This window comes from Hermetia illucens, chromosome 2 (genome assembly GCF_905115235.1).
Source record: "Hermetia illucens chromosome 2, iHerIll2.2.curated.20191125, whole genome shotgun sequence".
Lineage (NCBI taxonomy): Eukaryota > Metazoa > Arthropoda > Insecta > Diptera > Stratiomyidae > Hermetia > Hermetia illucens.
Genome location: NC_051850.1, coordinates 124,197,965 through 124,221,017, shown reverse-complemented (window position 1 = coordinate 124,221,017; position 23,053 = coordinate 124,197,965). Strand labels below are relative to the sequence as shown.

Below are 23,053 nucleotides of genomic sequence, written 5' to 3'. Positions count from 1 at the left end.
GCAAGGCGAAACGAACATTGATACACACGATGGAGCATAAAACCTGGGAAACACCTGCTGTACTAGCACCAACAGCTCTACTGCCAAACCCTATCTCCACTTCCAACATGGAACATGCGCTGCCTGTACAGAGATGAAGCTGCCAAGCAGCTAGCCGATACCCTGTCCCAATATAGGGCTGATGTAACAGCGTCGCAGGAGATGCGTTGGTCAGGGACCGGTTTCCAGGAGAAGAGCGACTACATCATATATGATAGTGGTCATCCAATAAAACATGTGCTCGGAGTAAGGTTGTTAGTCCGCCAAAAAATGAAACCTGCTGTGGAAAACATAAGCGAACGGCTATGCACTCTGCGCTTGCGAGGCAAATTTAGAAATATTATAGAAGCCTCATCAACATTCACGCCCCTTCAGAAGAGACTGGAGAGTCGGAGAAGGATGCCTTCTACGGGTTGTTGAAAGTACCTGATTTGTGAGGAAAGCGGTTCACAAAACAAACATGGGTCTCTCCAGATTGTACCATTTTCAACGAAATTGACCACGTGTTGATCGAATGCGCTGCCTCATATAGGGGGGTCAGTATAGACTCGGATCACTATCTCGTTGGCATGGTGCTCCGAGCTCAAATAACAACACCACCCAGAATCACCTCTGACAATCAGGTGAGAGTTAACACTGAAGCTATCCAAAGCATAGCCCTCCGCAACGCCTATAAGGGGGAAATGGATGACGCAATAACCGCAGTCAACAGAGATTTTGGAGATGAAGCAACAACCCAACGACAAATGATCTTCACAATCACCTGAAGAACATTATCATAAATACGGCCACAAACATACTTTTCCCCAGCCGCGAAAGGAGGCGGAACGGCTGGTTTGACAGTGAATGTAAGCTAGCAACGGAACGGAAAAATGCTGCATACCGAGTAATGTTGCATTCTCAAAGGACGCGAGCACGCGCGGAGATTTATCACGAACTCCGGCGAGCGGAGAAGCGACTTGACAGACGGAAAAAGGAAGCCTGGGAGAACCAACAGGTCTGTTAACACGATAAGTACAGGGAGCAACCGCACCAGGCGTGCAAGTTTTATCAACGTCAGCAGGATGAAGCATTACACACCTCGATGTTCATTCTGCCGACACAAAAAGGAAAATCTGATTTCCGACAGAATGGGCATATTAGAGCGATGGGTTGAGTACTTTGATGAATTGCTCAACAATCACAATATCGGCGAGTTGGAGGTCCCGCCAACTAAAGACGACGAACAAGTACTGCCACCACCACGTATAGAAGAAACAATCCATCGGTTTAAAAATCATAAGTTGCCAGGAGCCGATGGAATTACAGTCGAATTAGTTAAATATGGAGGCGACCAATTACACCAAGTGGTTTATCAAGCTCAAGCTGTGGGACAGCGAGTCAATGCCTGACAACTGGCAAAGAGGCATTATATGTCTCATACATAAAAGGGGACATATTACACAGTGCAGCAATTATAGAGGTATCACGTTGCTGAGTACCATCTATAAGATATTCTCCTCTATCTTGCTAGGCCGGAAAGCCCCATACGCTCAGAACATCAATGGCCCATACCAAAGAGGCTTCAATCCAGGGGAATCAGCAACAGATCAATTTTTTTCTCTACGGAAAGCGATGGAAAACCTGTTGGAATATGGAGATCAGTTGTACCATCTTTTCGTCGACTTGAAGGCCACTTACATGGCCATGAGAGAATTCGGTATCCCGACGAAATTGATAAGACTGAGTGGGCTGACCTAGGCCAATATGCGATGCCAGATAAAAGAAGCATGATCACTTTCGAGACCATTCAACATCAACAATGGTCTACGATAAGAGGATACCCTATCATGCCTCCTCTTTAATCTGGCCCTGGAAAAAGTGATCCGTGATGGTGAGGTGAATGAGAGAGGGGCCATCCTCTTTAAGTCCACTCAACTGCTGGCCTATGGTACCGATATCGATATAAAGGGAAGGACAACTCGAGCCGTACAAACTGCCCTCATCTAGATCGAGCAGGCGGCGCGATATTTTGGCCTGCACATCAATGAATGTAAGACGAAATATATGGTGGCAACATCAGCACCAAAAACCAACCAACCGACAACGTCAAATCGCACTGGACAAATTAGAATAATAAAGGAGACTACAACTTTTAGACCGTTTATAACTTCTCCTCGCTAGGGTCGAAAATTACAACCGATAACAGTTGGCAGCCAACAGAACCTATTTCAGCTTACAAAAAGTATTCCGCTCGAAACGTCTAACCATAGAGTCAAAGCTCTTACTGTACAAGATAATGATCTTGCCAGCTCTCATTTATTCCTCGGAGACTTGGATTCTTAGCAAGAAAAATTGCGAACTCTTGGCCGCATTCGAGAAAGGGACCCCGAAGAATTTTTGGCCGCCTACATGAGGATTGACGATTCCGTAGCCTAAATAACGATGAAATCTATAAGCGATACCATGACCCTCTGGTTGCGGATTCAACTCAATAGATTACGGTCGGCGGGTCACTTAATCCGTATGGATGAAGATGATCCAGCCTGAAAAGTCTATAAGAGTAATATCTATGGTAGAACAAGAAGACGAGGCAGGCCCTGCCTGAGATGGAACGATAGCGTAGGCCAGTACGCCAGACATTTTCTAGGGATATCGAATCGCTGGACCGGGGCACAAAACGTGGAGGTCTGGAATTCCTTATTAAGGCAGGCCTCAACTGGATACTGGTTGTTGCGCCGTTGGTGATGGTGATGATAATCAAATCACCCACATTCATCTAAGGCATGCTGGCGGTGAAATTTTATTGAAGCAACATCCAGGTCAAGCACTTGCGTGTCTGCTTGACTCCATTCATACATCATAGACTCAAAATGTTTCTGTGTATCCCTATGTACTTCATGTATTCGTATCAGATCTAGATATACATGCTGGGAATATGGTTGGAAAATGTGTGCAAGTTGTATGGTTGGAAACATGGTTGCCCGGGGTTCGATTGTTAATTCATATTATCGTATATTTCACGTGTCAACTTGGTGATTTGATACAGTTGGAAACAACGAATCTGGAGAATCTGGAGTAATTTTAAATCAAATAGTTTAGAATTGCTTACTATGACTGTACATCGCTGCTGCGGTTTCAATATGAAGCAGCATTCTGAAAAGTTTGGTGGGAAATATAGTGTTATTAACAAAGTTACAGTAAGTCGAAGTTCCTCCCTTGCCTCAAATATCTACTCGCTAAGAGATAACATGTCAATATCACGTCGAATTGAATACCGGGTATGTTCAACGTAAATACATTACGAGATACATGTAAGTGGAACCATCATGTACCCAAATATTCTTACATAAAAAATCAACAAAACCTTTTATATCTGAAGCGCCTAGCTCCCGGTTTTCGACTTGTTTAGATTTCTTAATTGTTAATGCAATCGAACGACGACGCTCTCAACTTGATGTGTTGATAGTTGGAGGTGATTTTTGAAGATTTTTATCTGCTTAGAAAAGGTGCTCGCTGAGCAATGTGATTACTTTTTTCAATACAATAGATGTGATACGGCCCTGATATATGCTTGGTTGCTATGACTATTAACGAAATCTACAGTGAGCAGAGAATATTTTTGATTTCAAAATTTTCCTCTGTCCTTGCGAGCTTTAGTTTGTGTTGATTGTTTTGGAATACGAAGTCAGCAGGAAACGATCACAAGGCTAACCGAAATGACAATAGCTTGATACGCTAGATGGTGGCCTGGGAAGCCCACGAATACACCCGCACCAACCCTATGACCGATCTACTATTCGATCCAGAAATAGTGTTTCAATTCTTATATTCTTGCCTGGTATTTTTTAGAATTTATTTAAATAAAATCTACATATTAATTTTTTCAATGGTGGCTATACATTTAGGACAAACGAAATTCGAACTATATTTTATCTTTTTCGTTTTACACCAATTTGAATGAAATTTTCAAATCTTATTTATTAGAATAAAAGAAATTTAAATTTAAAAAATATATATAAACACGTTAAAATAGTAAAAAGAACGCGATGGTTATATGTACCTATTTATACGTAGTTACCTACATGCATAATCCCTATATCATAGTTACTGTTAGTTACGAATGTGTGCTTTATGCTATTTGTTTTAAGAAGGTTCAGTCAATCGCCTTTTTTATAAAGCATACACATACAACAAGATGGCAGACGGAAGAGCTCTTTCACCACTTTACCTGTTGAGTCCAATGATAACAACTGCCTGTAGGCATATTTTTGTACACATTTATGCCGTTTTTCTGAGGAGAAACTAACGTCAATGGAACATGGCAATTCAGGCTTTATGCATTCTTCTACCCGAACTCCTTGTCTATATTTCGCATGATTTATGATCACGCTCCATTCTCTCTCCTGAGTCATTCCTGCTTGAGGGTAGATTACCCTTTCATGAGTTTCGCATAATGGCCGCCTGATAAGGCTATCGTCGAAACGGTGAGTGAGACTCGTATTCACCAATTGATCATGACGGAAAAACAGGCGATAATTAGGTAATTGGCGTAGAAGATCATCTAACATTTCTTGGGGATAATTTTCTATTTTATTACAAAAATTACTATTATTCTTTGTGCATTTCGGCTTCATTGGAGGAAGTGCCATTGGTTCCTTTCTTCCGGTAAGTTGTGAAGTACGTTGCCTTAGTGACTCTGTAGACAATCCTTCTGGCACAAATGTCGATATGAACAGTAAAAATGTGTAAATCGAAATTACATTCATTGTTCTTTTGTTGTTTTGGACGTTCCAGAGATATAACGTAGACGAATTCCTGCAATTAAACCGAAAAATTAATAATGACAAGTGACCCAAAGTTAAGTTTGCGCGCATTATTAGCATTGCAGCTTCGCATTTTTTTATAGATCGAGTGATTGCAAAGAGCAATTCTTTGTTAATTTGGTAGTTGCAGGGCAGCAAATTAGACGTCAAAGAAATTTGTTTAGTTGCTACCTATATCGATTGCAGCAAGGCTTTTGACAGCGTCCTGAGTACCTGGTTTATCGATGTTTTACGTCTGTATCACATAGGTCCGAAATAGTCTTTCGCGACAGTCATAGAGGGATAACATACCACCCTCTCAGTATGTTCAACCCTTTGATTTTGTAGGTGATGTGTGAGGTGTGTTAGGTGATTTGGTTGAGTTGATGCACTTGATATACTAAGACAACATCAAGCTGATGATCATATAGCGGATAGTTAATATGTTTAGTCGTAATATTGGGATGGAATTTAATTTATAGAAATTTCAAGCCGCACGTCGGACATAGCATTGATTTCCGCCACATCCAAACTATAGTTGAGCCCCACTTATCTAGTAATTTTACAAAGAACCTTTGCTTGAGTTGATGAGTTGAAGGATGTTTGACTGTCAGAAATCTTGCAAGCGCATTGAATGTGTTCACCTTTCATTTACTGGCATATGTATTCGGAAAGCTGTCGTGGATGAAGATCGATTTGGAAAACATCCAATCGGAACACAGACTACTGGGTGTAATTTCTCAAACTCCAAATTCTGTTCATGTTGAAAGGGATGAACTTACCACATTATATCGGAAATAGCACTATGCGCTTATTAAGAACAGGCAAGTTCCTCGCAGGCATTTGTTTGCAAGACATATTATGGCCTGACTTCACTTTATTTGAAGGATCGATCTTCGAATGCTCCGAGTGGGGTGAAGTTAAACTAGGAGCAGATCGATAAATGGAGCTCGAAGGCAACGCACGGTAAATACATAAAATGTCTTTGTCGATCACCATTTGCTGAGTAGATGGCAGGATTCATATGGCCCCCCGTTGATCACAGAAAACCCAGAATGTGTCTTTCAAAAGCTAGATGCGTTGGACCATCCGATTTCTCGTTGCACTATGATAGTACTGGTGCCAATATATGGGCGAGTGTAATGCTATACGAAAGGTGATTGTTTAAGGATCTCTATGTGAGCATGAGTTGATAATGGAAACATACCGGATTTTCTTATATGAACAGTAGGTCTGAAGTTCTATTAATTAACAAGGCTTGTCGTTCCGCCTGCATACTGATATTGTTCCCCTCACGATAGTAGCAACCTCCAAAGCCCCTGGCCCGGAGTTCAAGTCATCCAGAATAGTAGGACGTAGCCAACGTCAAACTGGACCAAACTGGACCTGGAGAGGCAAAACCTACTCTTCATTAAAGAAAGATTTTTGTGGACAGGGATCTTTCCACTTTTCACCAAACAGTAAAATAGTTACTATTGCGTACATTCAGCAGCTTCATGATCAACGTGAGAAAGTCGGGACTAGCTGCGGAATATTTACTTAAGGGAAGAATGCCATCTTTTACTCACCCACATACAGCTCTCATAACTCAACAGAAATGAGGAACTTCTTCCTTTCCACCATATTTTGGTCGCGAGATTTTACTTGAAGAAAGGGAGTCGATGGAACATCTTCCAGGGACATAGAATGCCATCCGTGAGCGAGGCTTTGCTATTGATTTCAAATTATTGGATTAAGTGGAAACATGCTTTGTTTGGTAAGCATCCTTTTCGATGAACTTTTGTCCATAAATAGGTAACAAAAGGTGAGGGGCGCTCGCAGCGACCCCCAAAACACTGCGTACGATACACTCGCTAGACGACCTGCGTTATAAAACTACTTTCTCTGCATGCTGAATTTTGTGCGAAACCATTTTCTGTTTAGCTTACCTGCAGTAATGCGAGATTGAAACTCCTCAGCTGCAAATCACTTTCAATAGCAGGCGACGCTTTCTTTTTGTTCAGAATTAGCGCTATTTGAGCGAAAATAAACAACGGACTTCGGTAGAATAGTCAATTCCTTCCCGCGCATCAATTCTACCTGATACAGTGCTACCTTTGAGGTCGTTGATGCTACAAATGAATTGCCGTATTGCCTTATTCAGAAAGAATTGGATATTCACAATTATCTCCACTTCTATTTATACTAGAATAATGCTAATAATTTGTTTAGGGGAAAGCGCTGGAAACGGTAAAATATGCAGAATTTTCATTTATTTATTAATTTATTGATCTATGTACGTACTAAATGGGCTGAAAAGTTATTGGACTACCACATAGATGGTATACTAAAGTATAACCTGAGAGGACTCTCGAGTAAACGTCTCCCTACCTCCTTCTCTTTTCTTTAGAGCTGCTAGTCGCCTGATCACCTGGCTTTCGCCTTCCGGTCAGAAGATATAGATGTCGAGTCTTCCACTTTACAATTAAAGTGCTTTTGTACTCCGGTAAGTTTGACCGAAGAAAACGTGAATTTAGTATTGAACTAGTCACCACTTCATTGCTTCGGGGCCGGCATCGGACAGAATACTGGCTGTGAGATCCTCTTGCTTTTACTTGTGCGTCGAATTCGCTCCTTCTTGCAGAGTTCGACTACCCAGATTCCTTGAATAATCCAACACAATCAACCAGCATAGTCCAGTCATTGAAGTTTCAACCTTCGGAGTAGTGGGTACCATAAGAAACAAAAGATATATATATCCACCAATTTTTTAGAATTTATTGCGAGGGGTTAAATACAGTAGATTATTTTCATTATTTTATTTATATGAGAAAACCAGGCTTTTATTGATTTGTTTATCAAAAAATCAGGTATTTACATTACTTTGATCATAGCGCCATTATTATTTATCCCACTAACTTCTATTATATCCCATTGCAAATGCCTTTTTGTGCACTTTAAAAGAACTTTAGATCAATTTCCACTATAAATTACTAGTTCTGTCTTATTTGACCTTGAAAATATTATTTTTTTCTAGAAATTACAAATTTACGTTTGTCGAGCTATAACTCAATCCACTGTGTGTGTTTTGTTTCTGCTTAATATAATTTCTACATGAAAAGTTATTTGTGAAAAACCGTTGAAAAAAACGATATGTTTGAACATGAATAACTCGAAGACTAGTACTTGTACGAACTATTTTCGGTGAATATTTTTTGCTTATAATCGACCAATGAAATGGTTTCTGTGGTTACTTTAAAGACATCACTCCGGGAGGAGGCGCACATCGGCGCTATATAACTTTTGTTCCTCATACCACCCTCTACCCCTAAGCCAAATTTCATGTCAATCGGTCTTCATTGAAAGAATTCGGAGGTCGCACCCGATTTTCGGCTATGACGTGCTGCGTAGTGTGTGCCGTGACAAAAGAAAATTTACTATTGCTCTGGCCAAGAAAGAAGATGATTTTAGAACAGTACACCGTATCACGAATTGACAGGTGGTCGTAAACCTTTCTGTTAGGGGCACTAACAAGATGTAGCTAAGGAGTAGAAAGAAGCACTTCACCACTAGCTGTCTATCGTATAATATCCGGTGAAATTCTACCTCTTGTGGATGAAATTATTAGTCACCGTAACAATTGAATAAGGACTACTTCTTAAGTAGAATTAAAATCTTCTCGGTTATGTGTTGAAGCAGTTTCTGTCATGTTGCCACTTCCACCCATTCATGAATTCTGGAAATTCCCAGTGAGCGGAGAAAAGGAATGTTCATAAAGATTCCGAGAAAGGATATCTGACCGTTGTCGCAAAGATAATAGCTATAATAACGATGGAACCTATCAAAGAACACCTCGGAAACGTGATCGACAATCTGGATCATTCAGCACTGATCACAGCAACACCCTTAGAATCATTGTGGAACAACAGAAAGAATTTAGATCCCCGCTTGACCTACTCTGCATCGATTTCGAACAGGCAGGAAGCATATCTGAAATACTCTACTCAGAAGGAACATTCCGTAGAAACCAGCAACTATTATCTGAATGATATACGATGGCGTAAAATTTCACGTGCCGCATCTAGGTAAAATTTTGGAATAGAGAAAAAAGCAGAATCGGTGACGTCCTCCATGCTGTCTTGTCCGCCATTATGAATTCGCCTCCGCCGCTGCATCCAATGGCCGCAGAAACAGCTGACGGACTGACATGAAACTGGGGTGACAAATATCAAGAATGACATTTGCTAATATTCTCAATAACTGTCGAATCCTGTCCACCGACTCACAAAAATTGAGAGAAAAATTGATATAACTTTGAGTGAATATAGACGTAATATACACTAGTTTGACATTTATAAAAGATTTGTGAATATGAACAATTAAATATTTAAGTAGAAGAAAATATTAAATGGTATTAAACGAAATTAGCTCGGTTATTTTACCCTCACGACTTCGGGTGCAAAGAAGTATATGCTTGGGGAAATCTTTCCTCAGATACTTTGACTATGCTGATGGCATGTGCTTGCTCTCTCACTAAGTTATTCCCTTGACCAAATGGGCTGGATTTTAAGTAGTGGGAAAGTAAAATGGCAGTGAGGATAGATACCAATAAAACCAAGGTTTTTAATCTGATCAGCTATCTCCTTTTCGTATTAATGGGCAGAACACTGAAGGAGTTGATCAATCTGTATATCTGGAAATGCGAGATAGCTGCAACATCAGATTGAGACTGATTCGTGTTGATGCTTCTCTCTGTTCTACTATATGCGAATAAAACAGGGAAAATAACCACTACTGTCATACATAAGCTCCAAGTCTTCGTTAATACCTGTCTGCGTCATATTATGGATTATTAGGAGCTTGACTGTAGAAAGAAAATCCGGCCCGGGTTGAAAATTATGCGGGAAACCGGAACCCGGGTTGCTGGCTATGATACGTAATGGAATCCTTTGTGCTAGGATGGCTGACTAGTGGATCGCCCCAAAAACACATGAATTGGCTATGTTCCATTTAGGCGTGAACACGTATGCAGAATGGTGTACTTCTGCATGGTTTGAACCAGACTTTGTGAGAGTACCAGGATATTAAGGAAGCCGTCAGGGATTTAGGTACAATACCTGGAGCTGACAATATTATGGGAACTACAACCCCTTTCTCGAGACGCTCATGGTGCACTTTCATCTCCACGCATTTCCGTTCAATATTGCTATTATGAAGGATAGTATCTCCACGCATTTCCGTTCAATATTGCTATTATGAAGGATAGTAACATTAATAATATGGACGGAGCTTGTTGTGTGGTACGGGACGATCAGACAGAACTTGCCGGTCCCAATACATGCTATAAGTAGAACTATCAAGTACTGCTTGGGGCTCATATCGGTAAACTGGACATGTTCCCGTGATCAGCCTATGCTTATATACAAGGTTTTGATGGACCATCTTACATACAGCATTATGCCTGTTCCTGTATTGCACCGGCGCCATAACAGTGCATCCAGAAATAAGATGGTCCAACGTCTCTAACGCCGAACCACACGTTCACCCCCGCTCTTTCATGATGAGCTTTTTATAAGCTCGAAAGGCGACCACACCATCCTGAATGGCACACATGAATCCCTCCGTCTCAGCAAAGAGCTCCCCAACACACAGCCATCTGTCCGACAAATTCAAATCGACAAATGGCTGCCAAAGACAATTCATGTGTTTACCGTGCATTGCCTTCGACTTACATTCATCGATCCGCTCTTGGTCCGACTTCACCCCACTCAGAGGATTGAAAGATCGATCCTTCAAGTTAAGTGGAGTCAGTCCACAGTCTACTTAACAAACAGCCGCATGCAATGGACTTGCCTGCTGTTTGCTGTAAAAATAAGCGTGCAGCGAGTCGACTTGGCGATGATGTTGTGCCGCCACATCAACCATGCCCCTACCTCCAATGCCACGAGGCAGGTTCATCCGCTCCACGGCTGAGTTTGGATGATGCATTCGGAATTTGGATATAGTAGTCCGTATCCGCGGCTGGCCACTGAAGGGATAGCGTATATATTCAATGCGCTTATTTAATTCTTGCCGAAGAGATGCGATTTCAGCACCAGCTTCACTCGTCGCAGGAATTCGTACAGCAGTGTATCCTTCAGATCACCAACTCGAGCATGGGTTCCTTGCAGAATTCCTAGGTACTTGTAGAAATCTGTCTCGGTCATAGCTTCTATGTGGAGGTCACCAATGCTATGTCCGACATGCAGCTCGTGATGACCTTTGCGGATGGATTCGACACTTGTCTAATCCAAACTCCATCCGAATATCACGGTTGAACATTTCTACTATTCGCAACAGACTTCTAAGATGGTCGTCAGTACCAGCATACAACTTGATGTCATCATGTACATCAAGTGTGTCAGTTCACACTTGGCACGCAGGCTATACTTTATTGCAAAACCATACCCTCTGGCATCTTTCAGTAGCAATGAAAGGGGGTTCAGTGCCATGCAAAACCAAAGGGGATTTGAATCAGCCTTGCAGTGTCCTGCCTCAGTGAGTCCCGCCGACGTTCCAGACGAATTTTCCATGGTGGATCTCTTCGGTCACTCAAACCAATAACATGAAAGCGAATTTTCTGATAATGCAATGTGATAGCCGCAACTGCACCATAATACAGAAGTGATTGTAGTTGCAGCAACGACATATCGCCACAGAGCCGAGATAGGATTCTTGGAGTTGCTGGAGATGTATAAAGTCTGGAAGTGCCTGGTCTGTGCTAAGGTTCCATTTCCGAGAATTCTATACACGCTCTTTGGAACTCGTCTCGAACCTCAGCGGAACTCTCAGTTGCACAGTGGAGAAGAGTGCTTTGCCGAGTAGCGAAGCTGTTGCCTACAGTGTGGCGTGGTGGTGTTGGTGCCGCCGCCTCTGCCCTCATCGACTCTTGGTCACCAGTTTCCCCGATGACCTCAAGTCGAACACGCTCCCTGATGATGTCCGGGATTATGTCGCTGCGAGTTATAAAGCGGTTTTGGTCTGCGACTCGCTAGACAGTCACGTGCGCGAATTGCGGGAAACGCTCGACGAATCTCTGGTGTAACAAGGGGCAGTAAGATGTTATACCCTCCCCCGCCTTTATTTCGTAGTAGAAACGGATGAGGAGGATGAGGTTTTTTCGTCAGTCCACTCCATCTGCTGCGAACCTGTTGAATTGGTCGCCATAGATTGTAACGCAACAGCTGCAGCAGTTGTCGTCGCCCTAGACGTCGAACCACCCCACGACTAGCGGTTTCGACGCCATGCTGTCCATTACGGGAGCCCGACGCAGTCACCAAGTCAGACGACTCTCACCGGTTATCCGTACCGAGCCTTAAATTTTTCCTTCTTCTCATTTCTGGATTTGCATTTTATACTAAACTGCCAGGTATGATGATAGCTTCCTCAATGAGTAATCTGCAAGGCTGCAAAGTTCCTGCACTTTCCTCATCTACCCCCTGAGACGCTACGATGACGTACAGTCATTCAGACTGAGGCTATCCATCCCTCCTCCTTTCACAACAGGACTTGGGGCCAACTACAGCGGAGTTTATTAGTATTATTATTATATACAAAAAATTACGCTCATGTATATCATTCCAAATAAAAGGAGTTTCTTCTTGTCAACTGTTTCCCCCACATTTTGTTTTAAAATAATGTCCTTTTACATTTTAAACCTTATATTAACATATAGAAAAGACAGAACTAAAAAAATATTAATTCATTTTTAAGGTAATATTACCAATATATTACCTACCTTTTGAATTGACTGAAAAACGCTCCTGAAGTTTATTCTAAAAGTACTAAATTTGCATTGCAGCAAGCACAGTGGACAGTATCGTGCAGAATACTGGAAAATTTCGTGGAAATCCAGCTGTTAGTATCAAGGTGACAGCAGTTCAAACTTATCAACTTCGCGAGAATTTACAAGCAAATAAGATGCTGACGTCATAATTAAGGAAAATAATTGACGTTGGAGTGAAATATTAAAATTCTACTCATGAAGAATCTACTTCTCCCCAGCCTGAATTGAACTTCTTGTGTGAAGCGTATGAGGTCCTTTCTATCTGAGTAAAGAGCTCTTTAAAAATAGAAGGGCAATTGAATTTTTAACTATATGCACACGAAACTGTCACGCACTCCATCATTCCTGACATAGGAAAACACAAAACCTTTTATACTCTGAAGCGTCTAGCTTCTAGTTTTCCGACTTGTTCTACTATAAATTGTAGAAAATGTCCTGAAGTTTCATTTTCACAAAGTAAACGGGTGAAAAAAAAGATGATTATATCTAATCAAGTGAGTTAACCAATTAAGTACAAACTTTTGGATTAAGGGTTCTACAAGGTTATGGATGTATTTAATCTAGGAGTCATGTAAAATTTAGCAAGATACGTTGACATCTATAATTATGTAGACAAAAGACTCATCTATGCATTCGAAAACTAGGGATAACACTCAAAATCATAACCGGAACTGGCGTCATGTACATAGTGCAGTAGAGGTTCAGAAAAGTTAACCCGTTTGTTCTTAGGTCTGCCTATCGGTCTTTGTTTGCCTAAACAAACACTAGACTTGATTGCTAACCGATTGACCCTAACCCTAGTTAGAGTCTTCTAGCTTGAAGGATTTTTCGACAGGGAATAATAAGATGCATATTTTTACAAACATGTATGCACATATTTCATAACGGTTAATGCAGATTGCATTAATGCTTTGTTATTTCTTGTAAACATCCAAACAGTGACAATCTACACACGATAAAATTGAATAAAGAAGTTTGAAAAGTTAACTTTTTAGAGTTTACTGTGGTGGCGCAAGCTTTGTTAACTTTTCCCTATATTTAACTTTTGTGAGACTATGCGTATGTGGACAAAATTAGCTTGAATAAAAGGTAAATGACTTTACACCTCTGATAGTAGTATGTACTCACACACAAAATTTCGTGAATGGGATTAATCCGTAAGATCTCAAACTAATAAGCTAAATAATTCTTCCTAAATTTGTATTATACTCTCCTAGTACGCGTTGTGTAATGGGAAACTAATTCGAGATTATCAGTTCGATCCATCGTAAGCCATCTCCGTCGAATAAGATTATTATAAACTTAGATTAGGTACTTTTTTTCAAGTTCTCACCAGTGTTGGTATTAAATAACCAATTTCATTAATTGATTTCACTACTAAATCATCTTAACAGTAGACACAAGATGTGGAGAATAATGGCAGTTATAAGCGAAGCTGTTGAAATTTGTTGGCATTCGAACAACAAAACTTATCAGCGGAAAGTGACAATCGTTAATATTGCTTTCCAAATAGTTCGCACTTCCTCCGTATACATTCTGCCTATTGAACGTACTCACCATGTACTCGCCCAATTAGCTGCCATGTTTGATAGAATTTTTAATTAGGCCAAGAACGTTATCTCGTTATGTGTGACGTACACACACACATGCCCACAAGCAATACTTCCGTAAATTGTTTACATCGAATAGCCATCCCATGTACTCACTCGAGAGTTGTATTTCTGACTGAAAGCTGTCCAAATGAATGAAAAACAAAGACTTCAAGAATAAACGAACTTTATTCAACATATTTTGAATGTACACGTATAATCGCAATTAATAAAAAAAGGAAATTGAGAAGTGAATTACCCTAACCTCACTTTCCACCATGTACAAATTGTTTACGGCACATTTGTACATGGCGGCATAACCTCAAGGTCTGTTTATTCAATATTTCACATAATTCAACGTGCATATAAAAGGCGATGAAGCTACATTTATATTTCAGATGTTTCTATACAATTGATATTAGATTTCTATGGTTCTATGCGGCATCTGGGTACTAGTACATGCCATGTATAGTTACAATGTGCAGCATGGCTTGTGAGAATGTCAGAAGCTTGACATTTTCAGCGAATGCCCACCGGCTTAATTACTACATGATGTTACATATCTGAACGTAAACAAATATAAATGTGCAACAAGTAATTATGCAAATTAATTGGGTTTGAGCCTAAGATGTATGTTTATAAATATGAAATTGTGCCGACTGGCACTCTGGCGGAAAATTTAGCTGTTTACGATGCCGAACCTCCGCCAAAATTCACTCAAGTCCTGCAAGCGAAACGTATCAACCGAGAAGTTGAGGAAACAAAGATTACTGGAAAACAAATCTGCTCCGAATTAAAACGAGGACAAGTTTACTTCATATTTACAAAAACCTAGGCTTAGATTTTATTTTTTAGTCAAAATGCAATTATGACTGTATCATGTTATTTATAATTGTAGCTTTTTCAATCCTTAAAAATTATTTATCTCGACCCTAAAATTGTCCTTCCATTCTGGTGTTCATATCACTTACTTAGTTCTCCGTACATAATAAAAACTTAAAAACGAAATTCTTTATCTAGTTGGACTCGTTCAGTCTGGCCGTTTTCCGAACCACCGGCTCTTGGCTCTTACTCAATTCAAGGTCAAGCGGTCGTTTAAGCGTTATTGTGTTGGTGGATGCAGTTGTTGCCGTTGTAGTCGATGAAGCAATGGCAATGGGTCTCTTCTCACCGTTTCGTTTTACTGGCGAAGCTTCACCTTCCGTGTCGCCACCCGCGAGTGAATCAAGTTCCTCTTCCTCCTGGAAAAAAATAGAGGGAAAATGTTATTGTGATTGATGTTAAGGAAAAATTTAAGTGTGAAGGCTTAGAGGTAGTTGGAGGGGATTTTTAAAAACAAATATGTTAACATTAGGTCAGGCTGAGGTTTTTGTGGATACAAAGCGTCCCGGGACAGCAATCATGTATTTACTTTTGTACGAAGCATTGTATTTGACTTAGATCTTTGTTCTCTTCATACCCAGGGAATAACCTTGAAGGCAGAAAATACTATATGGTGGAAAAATGAGTCAATGCTATTTGAAAGTGTAAAGACCGTCTCAGTATAAAACATGTGTTATTTCTGGTACCAACGGAAATTAATTATTATTAATAATTTAAATCAGACTACTAATCCCTCGATCCTTAAACAAAATTTCAGACTACTCCGTCCTAAATTCCCACGACAAAAATAGGAGCTCTAGAGAGATTACGTATTATTAGGTGATTGTTCATTTCTGGAAGGCTAAAAGGGACTAGAGAAGCTACTGCTACGCCAACATTAGTGATGGGCCATTGATTTAATGGGCTTTGCAGGACGTTGGATTGAAAAATTTTATGAAGAATAAAAAGCTAAAAGCTTTTCCGAAAACTCTCAAAACACGGAGATTTTTTTTGATAAAGTACGGACCATGGACTACTTCAGTTTGGAATTCGCTAAACGAATCAAAACTTGTTTACTGATTTTTAGATAATTTTGTAAATTAAGACCAAAATAAATCAGTTTCAATGATATGGCTGAGAGACACTGGTCAAAGTAATGAGATCCTTCATGCCCATCTCATGTGCAACCCACACATATAGGTTGAGAATGTATTACCTCGAACTGCTTATCAAAATAATAATAATATAATAATCTTTGGCGCAACAATCCATGTTGGATCAGGGCCTTGGAAGTGTGTTAGAGCACTTCATTCAAGACCGTAACGATACACTAGGAGGCAATGTGATCAACATGGTGCGATTATTACCCTGATTTGACTCAGGTACTCATTCACAGCTGAGTCGACTGGTATCCGACGTCAAATCACGATACAAATTCCACTGCCACCAGTGAGATTTGAACCGCGACCTTCCGTACGACAGCCTTGCGCAATACTTACAATAATTTGTAATTAGTATTATTTGTGCATTCTTGTCGATAATCTTCAAGCTGCAGTTGAAACAAGCCGGGAAACCGGAAGCTTGACGTTTCAGGTATAACAGGTTTTTTGTTTCCCTATGTGAGGAGCGATGAGTGTGTGACAGTTCCGTATGCTCTTAGTTATTAGAAAGCCATTTAAATAAATAATTTGATGAAAAACACTGTATTGATAACGGTCAACATCATACGCTTCACACTTGAAGTTTAATATTATTAACAAATGTGAAGAACTTAACCCACAACAGACACAAAAAAGGGGTGGGGAAGAATCTACTTCTGCATGAATAGAATTTTAATATTTCTCTCGAATGTCAATTATTCTCGTTAATTACGACGTCAGCATCTTACTTGCATGACTTTAAAAGCAGTAATTGCTAAGTTTGAACTGCGTTAATGGCCAGATTTCCATGAAATAGCATGTGTGCAGGATACTATCCTCTATGCTGTTGCAATTTGGTATCCCTAACATGAACTTAAAGGTTTTTTTTTCAGTTAATTTCTAAAAGTTAATAATATACTATTAGTAGGTTCATTTGAGCAGACATCGAAGTGGGATATATTTTGAGACCCAGATTTCATCTAACCGGACCATCGTGATTTTTTCAGATGTTTGGGTTGGATAATTTCCGAAAAATGAATCCCGTCTCACGTCAAAATAAAATATCAGTTTACTAATGGAGACCTCTCATAATTTTTTCTAGATCCACCTTTCACATTTATGGAGAGCCCCCTTTAACTCCTCTTAAATTTATGTCACTCGTTGTATGCGGGAGGGCGGGATTTCATAATTCCCATTTGTCCTCCAAATTTCGTTCGGATAGGTTTAGCTGTTTTAGAGGAAACTGCATGTGACAGACAGACAGTAAATCGATTTTAATAAGGTTTTGTTTTACACAAAACGGGAGTATCGTCCCTGGGTTATATTTCAGCATGATAATAGCCCTAAGCATCAATGTTAGAAATCCTGGAAAGTAGCTTGTTCTGGTTCCAAATTTGATTTTTGGACTGCCCCGCCAGCACTTGTTCGTTTTCATAGTAATAGTAATTATATATGTTAAGGGAGGTCGCACTGCTTCTATACCTATTAACTATAATATGTCGTTTAAGCCTATATGCCTATGTTCCATACTTCCAAACATTTCAAGCTGGCATCTGGTAATGCAAAAGTGCCGGACACTATCCCAGAACATGTATGTGTGGAAGTTTCATCATTGTCCACGCGGAATTTGCAGACAGTGTTTCTAGATATCCCGAGCTTCCCCAGGTCGTAATTTAAGCTGCAGTGATTAGGGAGCATTCTTACCATGGTCCGGAGGTTTGCCTTGGTCAGGTTTAAATATCTCGAGCATTTGGACTGTTGCATTCCTCATAGATTCGCCCAGTACAGTCCCCTCAGCCGTTTTTCAACTTTGTAGCCATGAACTTATTTCCGATTCCATGTAGTGTCGTCTCTGCTTCTTTTCTGGCAAGCTCGGCCGCCTCATTGCCTTACAACACAATGTGCCGTGGAACCCAGAGTATCCAGACCTCATTGAGCGAGTGTTCAGCCTGTCAAGGTATTCCCATACCAGTTTAGAGTGCACCTGGTTGGACCTAAATGGCTTAATAGCCCCTTGGCTGTTGGTTAAAGTAGCAGCGTTCTGCCATCTACAATTCCTTTCTCTAGGATGTCTTTGGGAATGTCCTGATTGCTCTACTTATACACAGCCAAGTTAGGCAATCTTTGAAGTTTGTGTAACTTCCTGATTGTTGTGTTGAGTTGAGTTTTGCCTGCCGAGATTATCGTTTCATAGTAGTATATATTGCAGTGAATATCCAGTGCCAAATTTTCGGGGTTCATCCCCATTTTCCCCGCTACCGATCTGCAACCCACGAAAGTCTTTGTATGTGTATGCCATGTTTTCCAGAGTAGTTTTTGGTCTAGTGTGATTCCCAAATATTTGACCTTTCTTACTCGTTTCACTTCCGTGCCATGTAATGTAATGGGTTTCAGGTGGTCCAAGTTTGCGCTTCCTAGTCAATGGTATTATATTGGCCTTGGCTGGATTGATGCACAGACCGACCGTTTTGCACCAGATGTTATTGATACTTAGCCCAGTTTAGATTCTGTCGCATAGAACATCCTCTATAGATGAAAACAAATCAGCCTAACCTTGTACTGTATTCCAGTGTTTGGTAGCTTGCCTAGGAGTTCTTCCCATACTCCACATTAGCGGTGATAGTACCCCGCCCTTTGAACAACCTTGAATAGTATTGATGACAATAGAGTTTGTTTCTCTCGGAACTTCTATTTACCTGCTCTCTAATATCCTGCCCATTCAGGCCAGATAGTTTCCTACTTTCTTGCGAATTAGGGAATCTCGTATCTGTGTTGTCGAATGCTGGTTCCTTGTCGAAAAACGAACACAGTGCTAATTCTTTAGTTTCTATTATATCACGAAAAACATCCGTCAGCATGGCAATTTCGGTTGACCGGCGTGCTGACACGGATGTAGAAGTTTACGCACCGGAACTTTAGTTCTAATATAGTTGTCTACGTTCTTCTCCGCCGCTTTCAGCACAAACCACGTCAGGTAAATTGGTCTAAAAAAGTTGAGATGAAAAGCAGGCTTTCCGCTTTCGAAAAGACTAATTTTGCCTGCCCCCATGCAATTGATAAATATGTATAGTCTATCATTTTCTATATACTATACCAAATAGCGTTGGAAAAATGTCACTTCAATGATTTAAAGGTTTCGACTGGCCATTCTACTTTAGCTTCTGAGCATACCTCTTCTGCTAGTTTCCACTTATTTCTTTCAATTTTTGCATAGCCATAATAATAATAATTATAAACAATAATTCCTTTGGGACAATATGCAACGCTTTTTCAAGCCGAAGTTTATGCGATTCTAAAGGTGGCAAACTGGGTGATTGACGAGCGGTTCAAGGGCAGGCGCACTGAGGGCATTGAGCAGCCCTTTGATCACCTCGAAAATCGTTCAGGAATGCAGAAACCGTTTGAACTCTATGTCTAGATTCAATACGGTGGAACTACTCTGGGTACCTGGTCACTGTGGCATAGAGGGAAATGAAATCTCGGACGCTTTAGCGAAAGAGGGGTCAATCTCCCCTATGCCGGGACCGGAGCCAGCAATTGGAGTATCAGTGGCATTGGCTAAATCTGTTTTCAAAAACTGGGAACAAGTTTCCCATAATGACAGATGGCAGAGCCTAAATGCTGCTCGACACACCAAACTTTTCCTGCCAGAACCCAACATACGTACCGCAAAGTTTATCCTGTCGAAAGGCAGGAGGACTTGCAGGTGTATTGTGGGCATTCTGACAGGCCATAATTCACTAGCTGGGCATATGTTCAGAATAGGAATTACCGAAGATGATACGTGTCCCTCCCGTAATGAGGAAGCGGAATCCACGGAGCATTTCCTATGTGAATGCCTCGCCTATGGACGCATCAGGCATCAGATCTTTGGTGCCGATGTTCTCCAATTGCGACGGGTAGCATCATATCCACTAACGGAAATCCTGTGATACGTGAACGAATCCGAAATATTCCGTTAGACGGGGGAGGCGAGTACAATGGGCCAACACGGCCTGAGTGCTCAGAAGCTGTAGCTTCTCCCCCACCATACACATACACACACAACAATAATTGGCGCGAAATTCCAATTGGATCTCGGTCTTGTTAGACCGTAATGGTAAACTCTAGAAGGCATTGTGGTCAGCATTGCACTCGTCCCTGATTATTACCGTGATTTAACTCAGTTAACACACTTACAGCTGAGTCGACTGATATCCGACATTCAATTACGATAAAAATTCCTCTGCCACTTCTGAGATTTGATTTGCCACCGTTCGTTGAGGAAGCCTGGCGGTCTTCCCACTAAACCATCTGAATATCCACAGCGATGGCTCCAGCTATTATTGGCCGCTCGCCCTATTCCTTGTCCCTATTTGATTTCGCCCTGTTGACATCCCTACCTTTTTTCCGGCATAAGACAAAGGAGTTGTCAGTTTTGTGTTTGGAAAATTTAGAGTTGGCAAGTAATTTTCTTCACGGATGATCTTCGGGTCGTGGGAAAGAAACTAAAACGAGCTGAAAACTGTTGGAAATACGGACATAGTTGGCTGATGTTGTACCTTTCCATCTACAACTCTCACACCATTTTACTAGGTGTACAACTAGGTTCCCGGAGATCTGTCAACAATAAACAGAAAAATATCAGAGGAAAATACTGTGTAGATCATAACACAGCTCAAAATATTGTTTCTTAACAGCAGCTTGATAGAACAACAGCAGAACACAACAGAAAATGCCCTCTTCGCTATGCACATTCTTTGAGAGGCATTTCAAAATGGGCCTGTGTGACGATGCACTGAAAAATTCATTTCGTTGTCGACCGTTCATCTCGAATCCGTAAATTGTAGTCAACTGGATTCTTGTGGAGGTGTTTTCAGATTTGCTCCGAGGCGGCAGAATTAGTTGTTGCTGAATATATAGTGTATTGGTCCGATGGAATGAACTGTTTCCAATTGATTCTGATCGAAATGAACACTGAATGTGTAAGTTTCCAATTTGATTTGGAGGTAGAACTTTTGCACGTTGTAAATTTACAAATGGCTCCATGTGATTGAAAGTTAATATTTGTGTTGAATACAGCAGTTTTCGAATTGAAATTCGTGTATTTATTGAATCAATAATATTCGTTAGCGCAACAATACAATTGTATCATGGCCTTGAAATGTGTTAGAGCACTTCATTCAAGACCATAGCCGTACACTACCCTATAGGAGGCAATGTGGTCGGCATTGTGCTCGCCCAAGATTATTAACCCTGATTTGACTCAGGTACTCATTCACACGACGTCAAATCGAATTATCAAATCAATGAAAGGTGAAAATGTTTAGTTTTTTGTGATTGATGATCTGTTAGCTAAGTCTTTTGGAACACGCTCGTTTGCTAATAAGGAAAAAATTGTTGATGAATGTCGGTATTAAATATAATTGAATGCCGGAAAGAAATTTTGTGTTCGTGATTTTTATAGTAAATTGTATAATATTGTGGATTGGTTTACCGACTGTGATGTTAAAAACAAATTTATTTGTAGACCATGTTTGTAATTTTCTACCGAAAATAATGTGCGACATGATTTAAATTGTTTTCATTAAGCTATTGTAGGACATAAAAAAAAACATTTTAAGATTTGAGCTCGGTATTGGCCTTATCTAAATTTAGTAACGGTCCAAGAATCAAAGATTTAAGTGATACCCATTACAGATCATCAATTATAAGCACAGCCAACACGCTTGCCGATATGTACATATATATGTACGAATTGCAAAACAACCCCTTCACGGTACGGATCTTAGGGTTAGTGTGGAAAGATTATCCGTCAGATCAGTTCCTACAAAACATGTTTGTATTTCATTGAAGACCTACGAATTGTCAATAGAGAAATTGGGGGCTAACTTTTCCACTTCGATTGGTGGCCGAGACAAAGCTTCGTTAGCAGCAGTAAACTTCTGAGCCAAATCTAAAGGATCGATATCTGTCCAAAATGTTTGATGAACATTTCCTACTATATGGATTGAAAAGATCGTTAAAATAAGTAAGTAGATATTTTCTAATATCTGGAATAGTCTTCAAGTACCCGTTCTCACTTTTGGCACTCAACTGAGGTAGTAAAACCTTGTCAGCTTTTTGTCTTTGTCTGGTTTATAGATGTTGGAAATAATGCAATGAAGGAAGAATTCTATTTTCGCCAATTGTCAAGACAAAGGTGACTGGCATAATACAAAATTATTGTGATTATTTTAAAAAACATGAATTCTCATGGGCAATGCTGCAAGAGTATATGTTAGATAGTGCACCCGCGATTAGACATGATTTGCAATTTGCTATCTTATAAAAAAAAAAAAAAAACCCTGGCGTGATTACAACGCACTGAATCTTCACCCACAAAGACTTACTTCGAAGATGTCAGAAAAGCTGACCTTCTCTCCCCATTTAGCAATGAAAGTTGTCAATTTTCTCTCTCAATTCTTAAAGAAAACGCTGTAGATACTTGCTCCGGTGACTACCAGCGCTGAACAAGAAATACAAAAGGACCAAGCTTAATAGGATCTAAAGAACTGCATGTGCAGGTGCTTCGGAGGCCCTGTAGATACACTTAATTTACTCCTACGCCTCCTCCCCCTGGCTCTTTTTAGTAAAGACGCTGTATTGTGTAGTGCTGTCAAACCCCGTGATCTGGATGCTGGTCAACGAAGATCTATGGGGAGAGTAACATTCTCGACGAAGTACCACGGAGGTGGTATCGCTCCAAATGAAATATGTTACACACAAGCTATCAGCTTCAAGAGAAATTTTGCGCTGTTGAGTATCAAGCGTAATGTACGTCATTTGGAACGAAAGCTGAACCACTATCAAGGCCTT

The 23,053-nt window shown here is 40.4% G+C and overlaps 2 protein-coding genes across 6 annotated transcripts in view; both read right to left on the bottom strand.

Annotated features, from left to right (window-relative positions):
• Positions 1 to 3,867: 3,867 nt before the first annotated feature.
• LOC119649299 (protein spaetzle-like) lies at positions 3,868 to 14,096 on the bottom strand. 2 transcript variants are annotated; one of them, XM_038051394.1, is made up of 2 exons: positions 13,961 to 14,096; positions 3,868 to 4,836 (listed from the first exon to the last, which is right to left on the bottom strand). In XM_038051394.1, exon 2 carries the CDS (start codon positions 4,785 to 4,787, stop codon positions 4,179 to 4,181), a length of 609 nt encoding a protein of 202 aa, XP_037907322.1. In that variant the 5' UTR covers positions 4,788 to 4,836; positions 13,961 to 14,096; the 3' UTR covers positions 3,868 to 4,178. The 2 variants fall into 2 exon arrangements, with proteins under 2 accessions (XP_037907322.1, XP_037907321.1); XM_038051393.1 differs by lacking the exon at positions 13,961 to 14,096 and adding an exon at positions 6,392 to 6,684.
• Positions 14,097 to 14,386: 290 nt separating this feature from the next.
• LOC119647906 (protein split ends) overlaps positions 14,387 to 23,053 on the bottom strand; it is a 40,927-nt gene continuing 32,260 nt past the window's right edge. For all 4 annotated transcript variants that reach the window (XM_038049214.1, XM_038049217.1, XM_038049216.1 and 1 more), the window contains one exon: positions 14,387 to 15,457. In XM_038049214.1, coding sequence (XP_037905142.1) covers positions 15,233 to 15,457 — 225 coding nt within the window. In that variant the 3' untranslated portion in view covers positions 14,387 to 15,232. The remainder of the gene's footprint in view (positions 15,458 to 23,053) is intronic.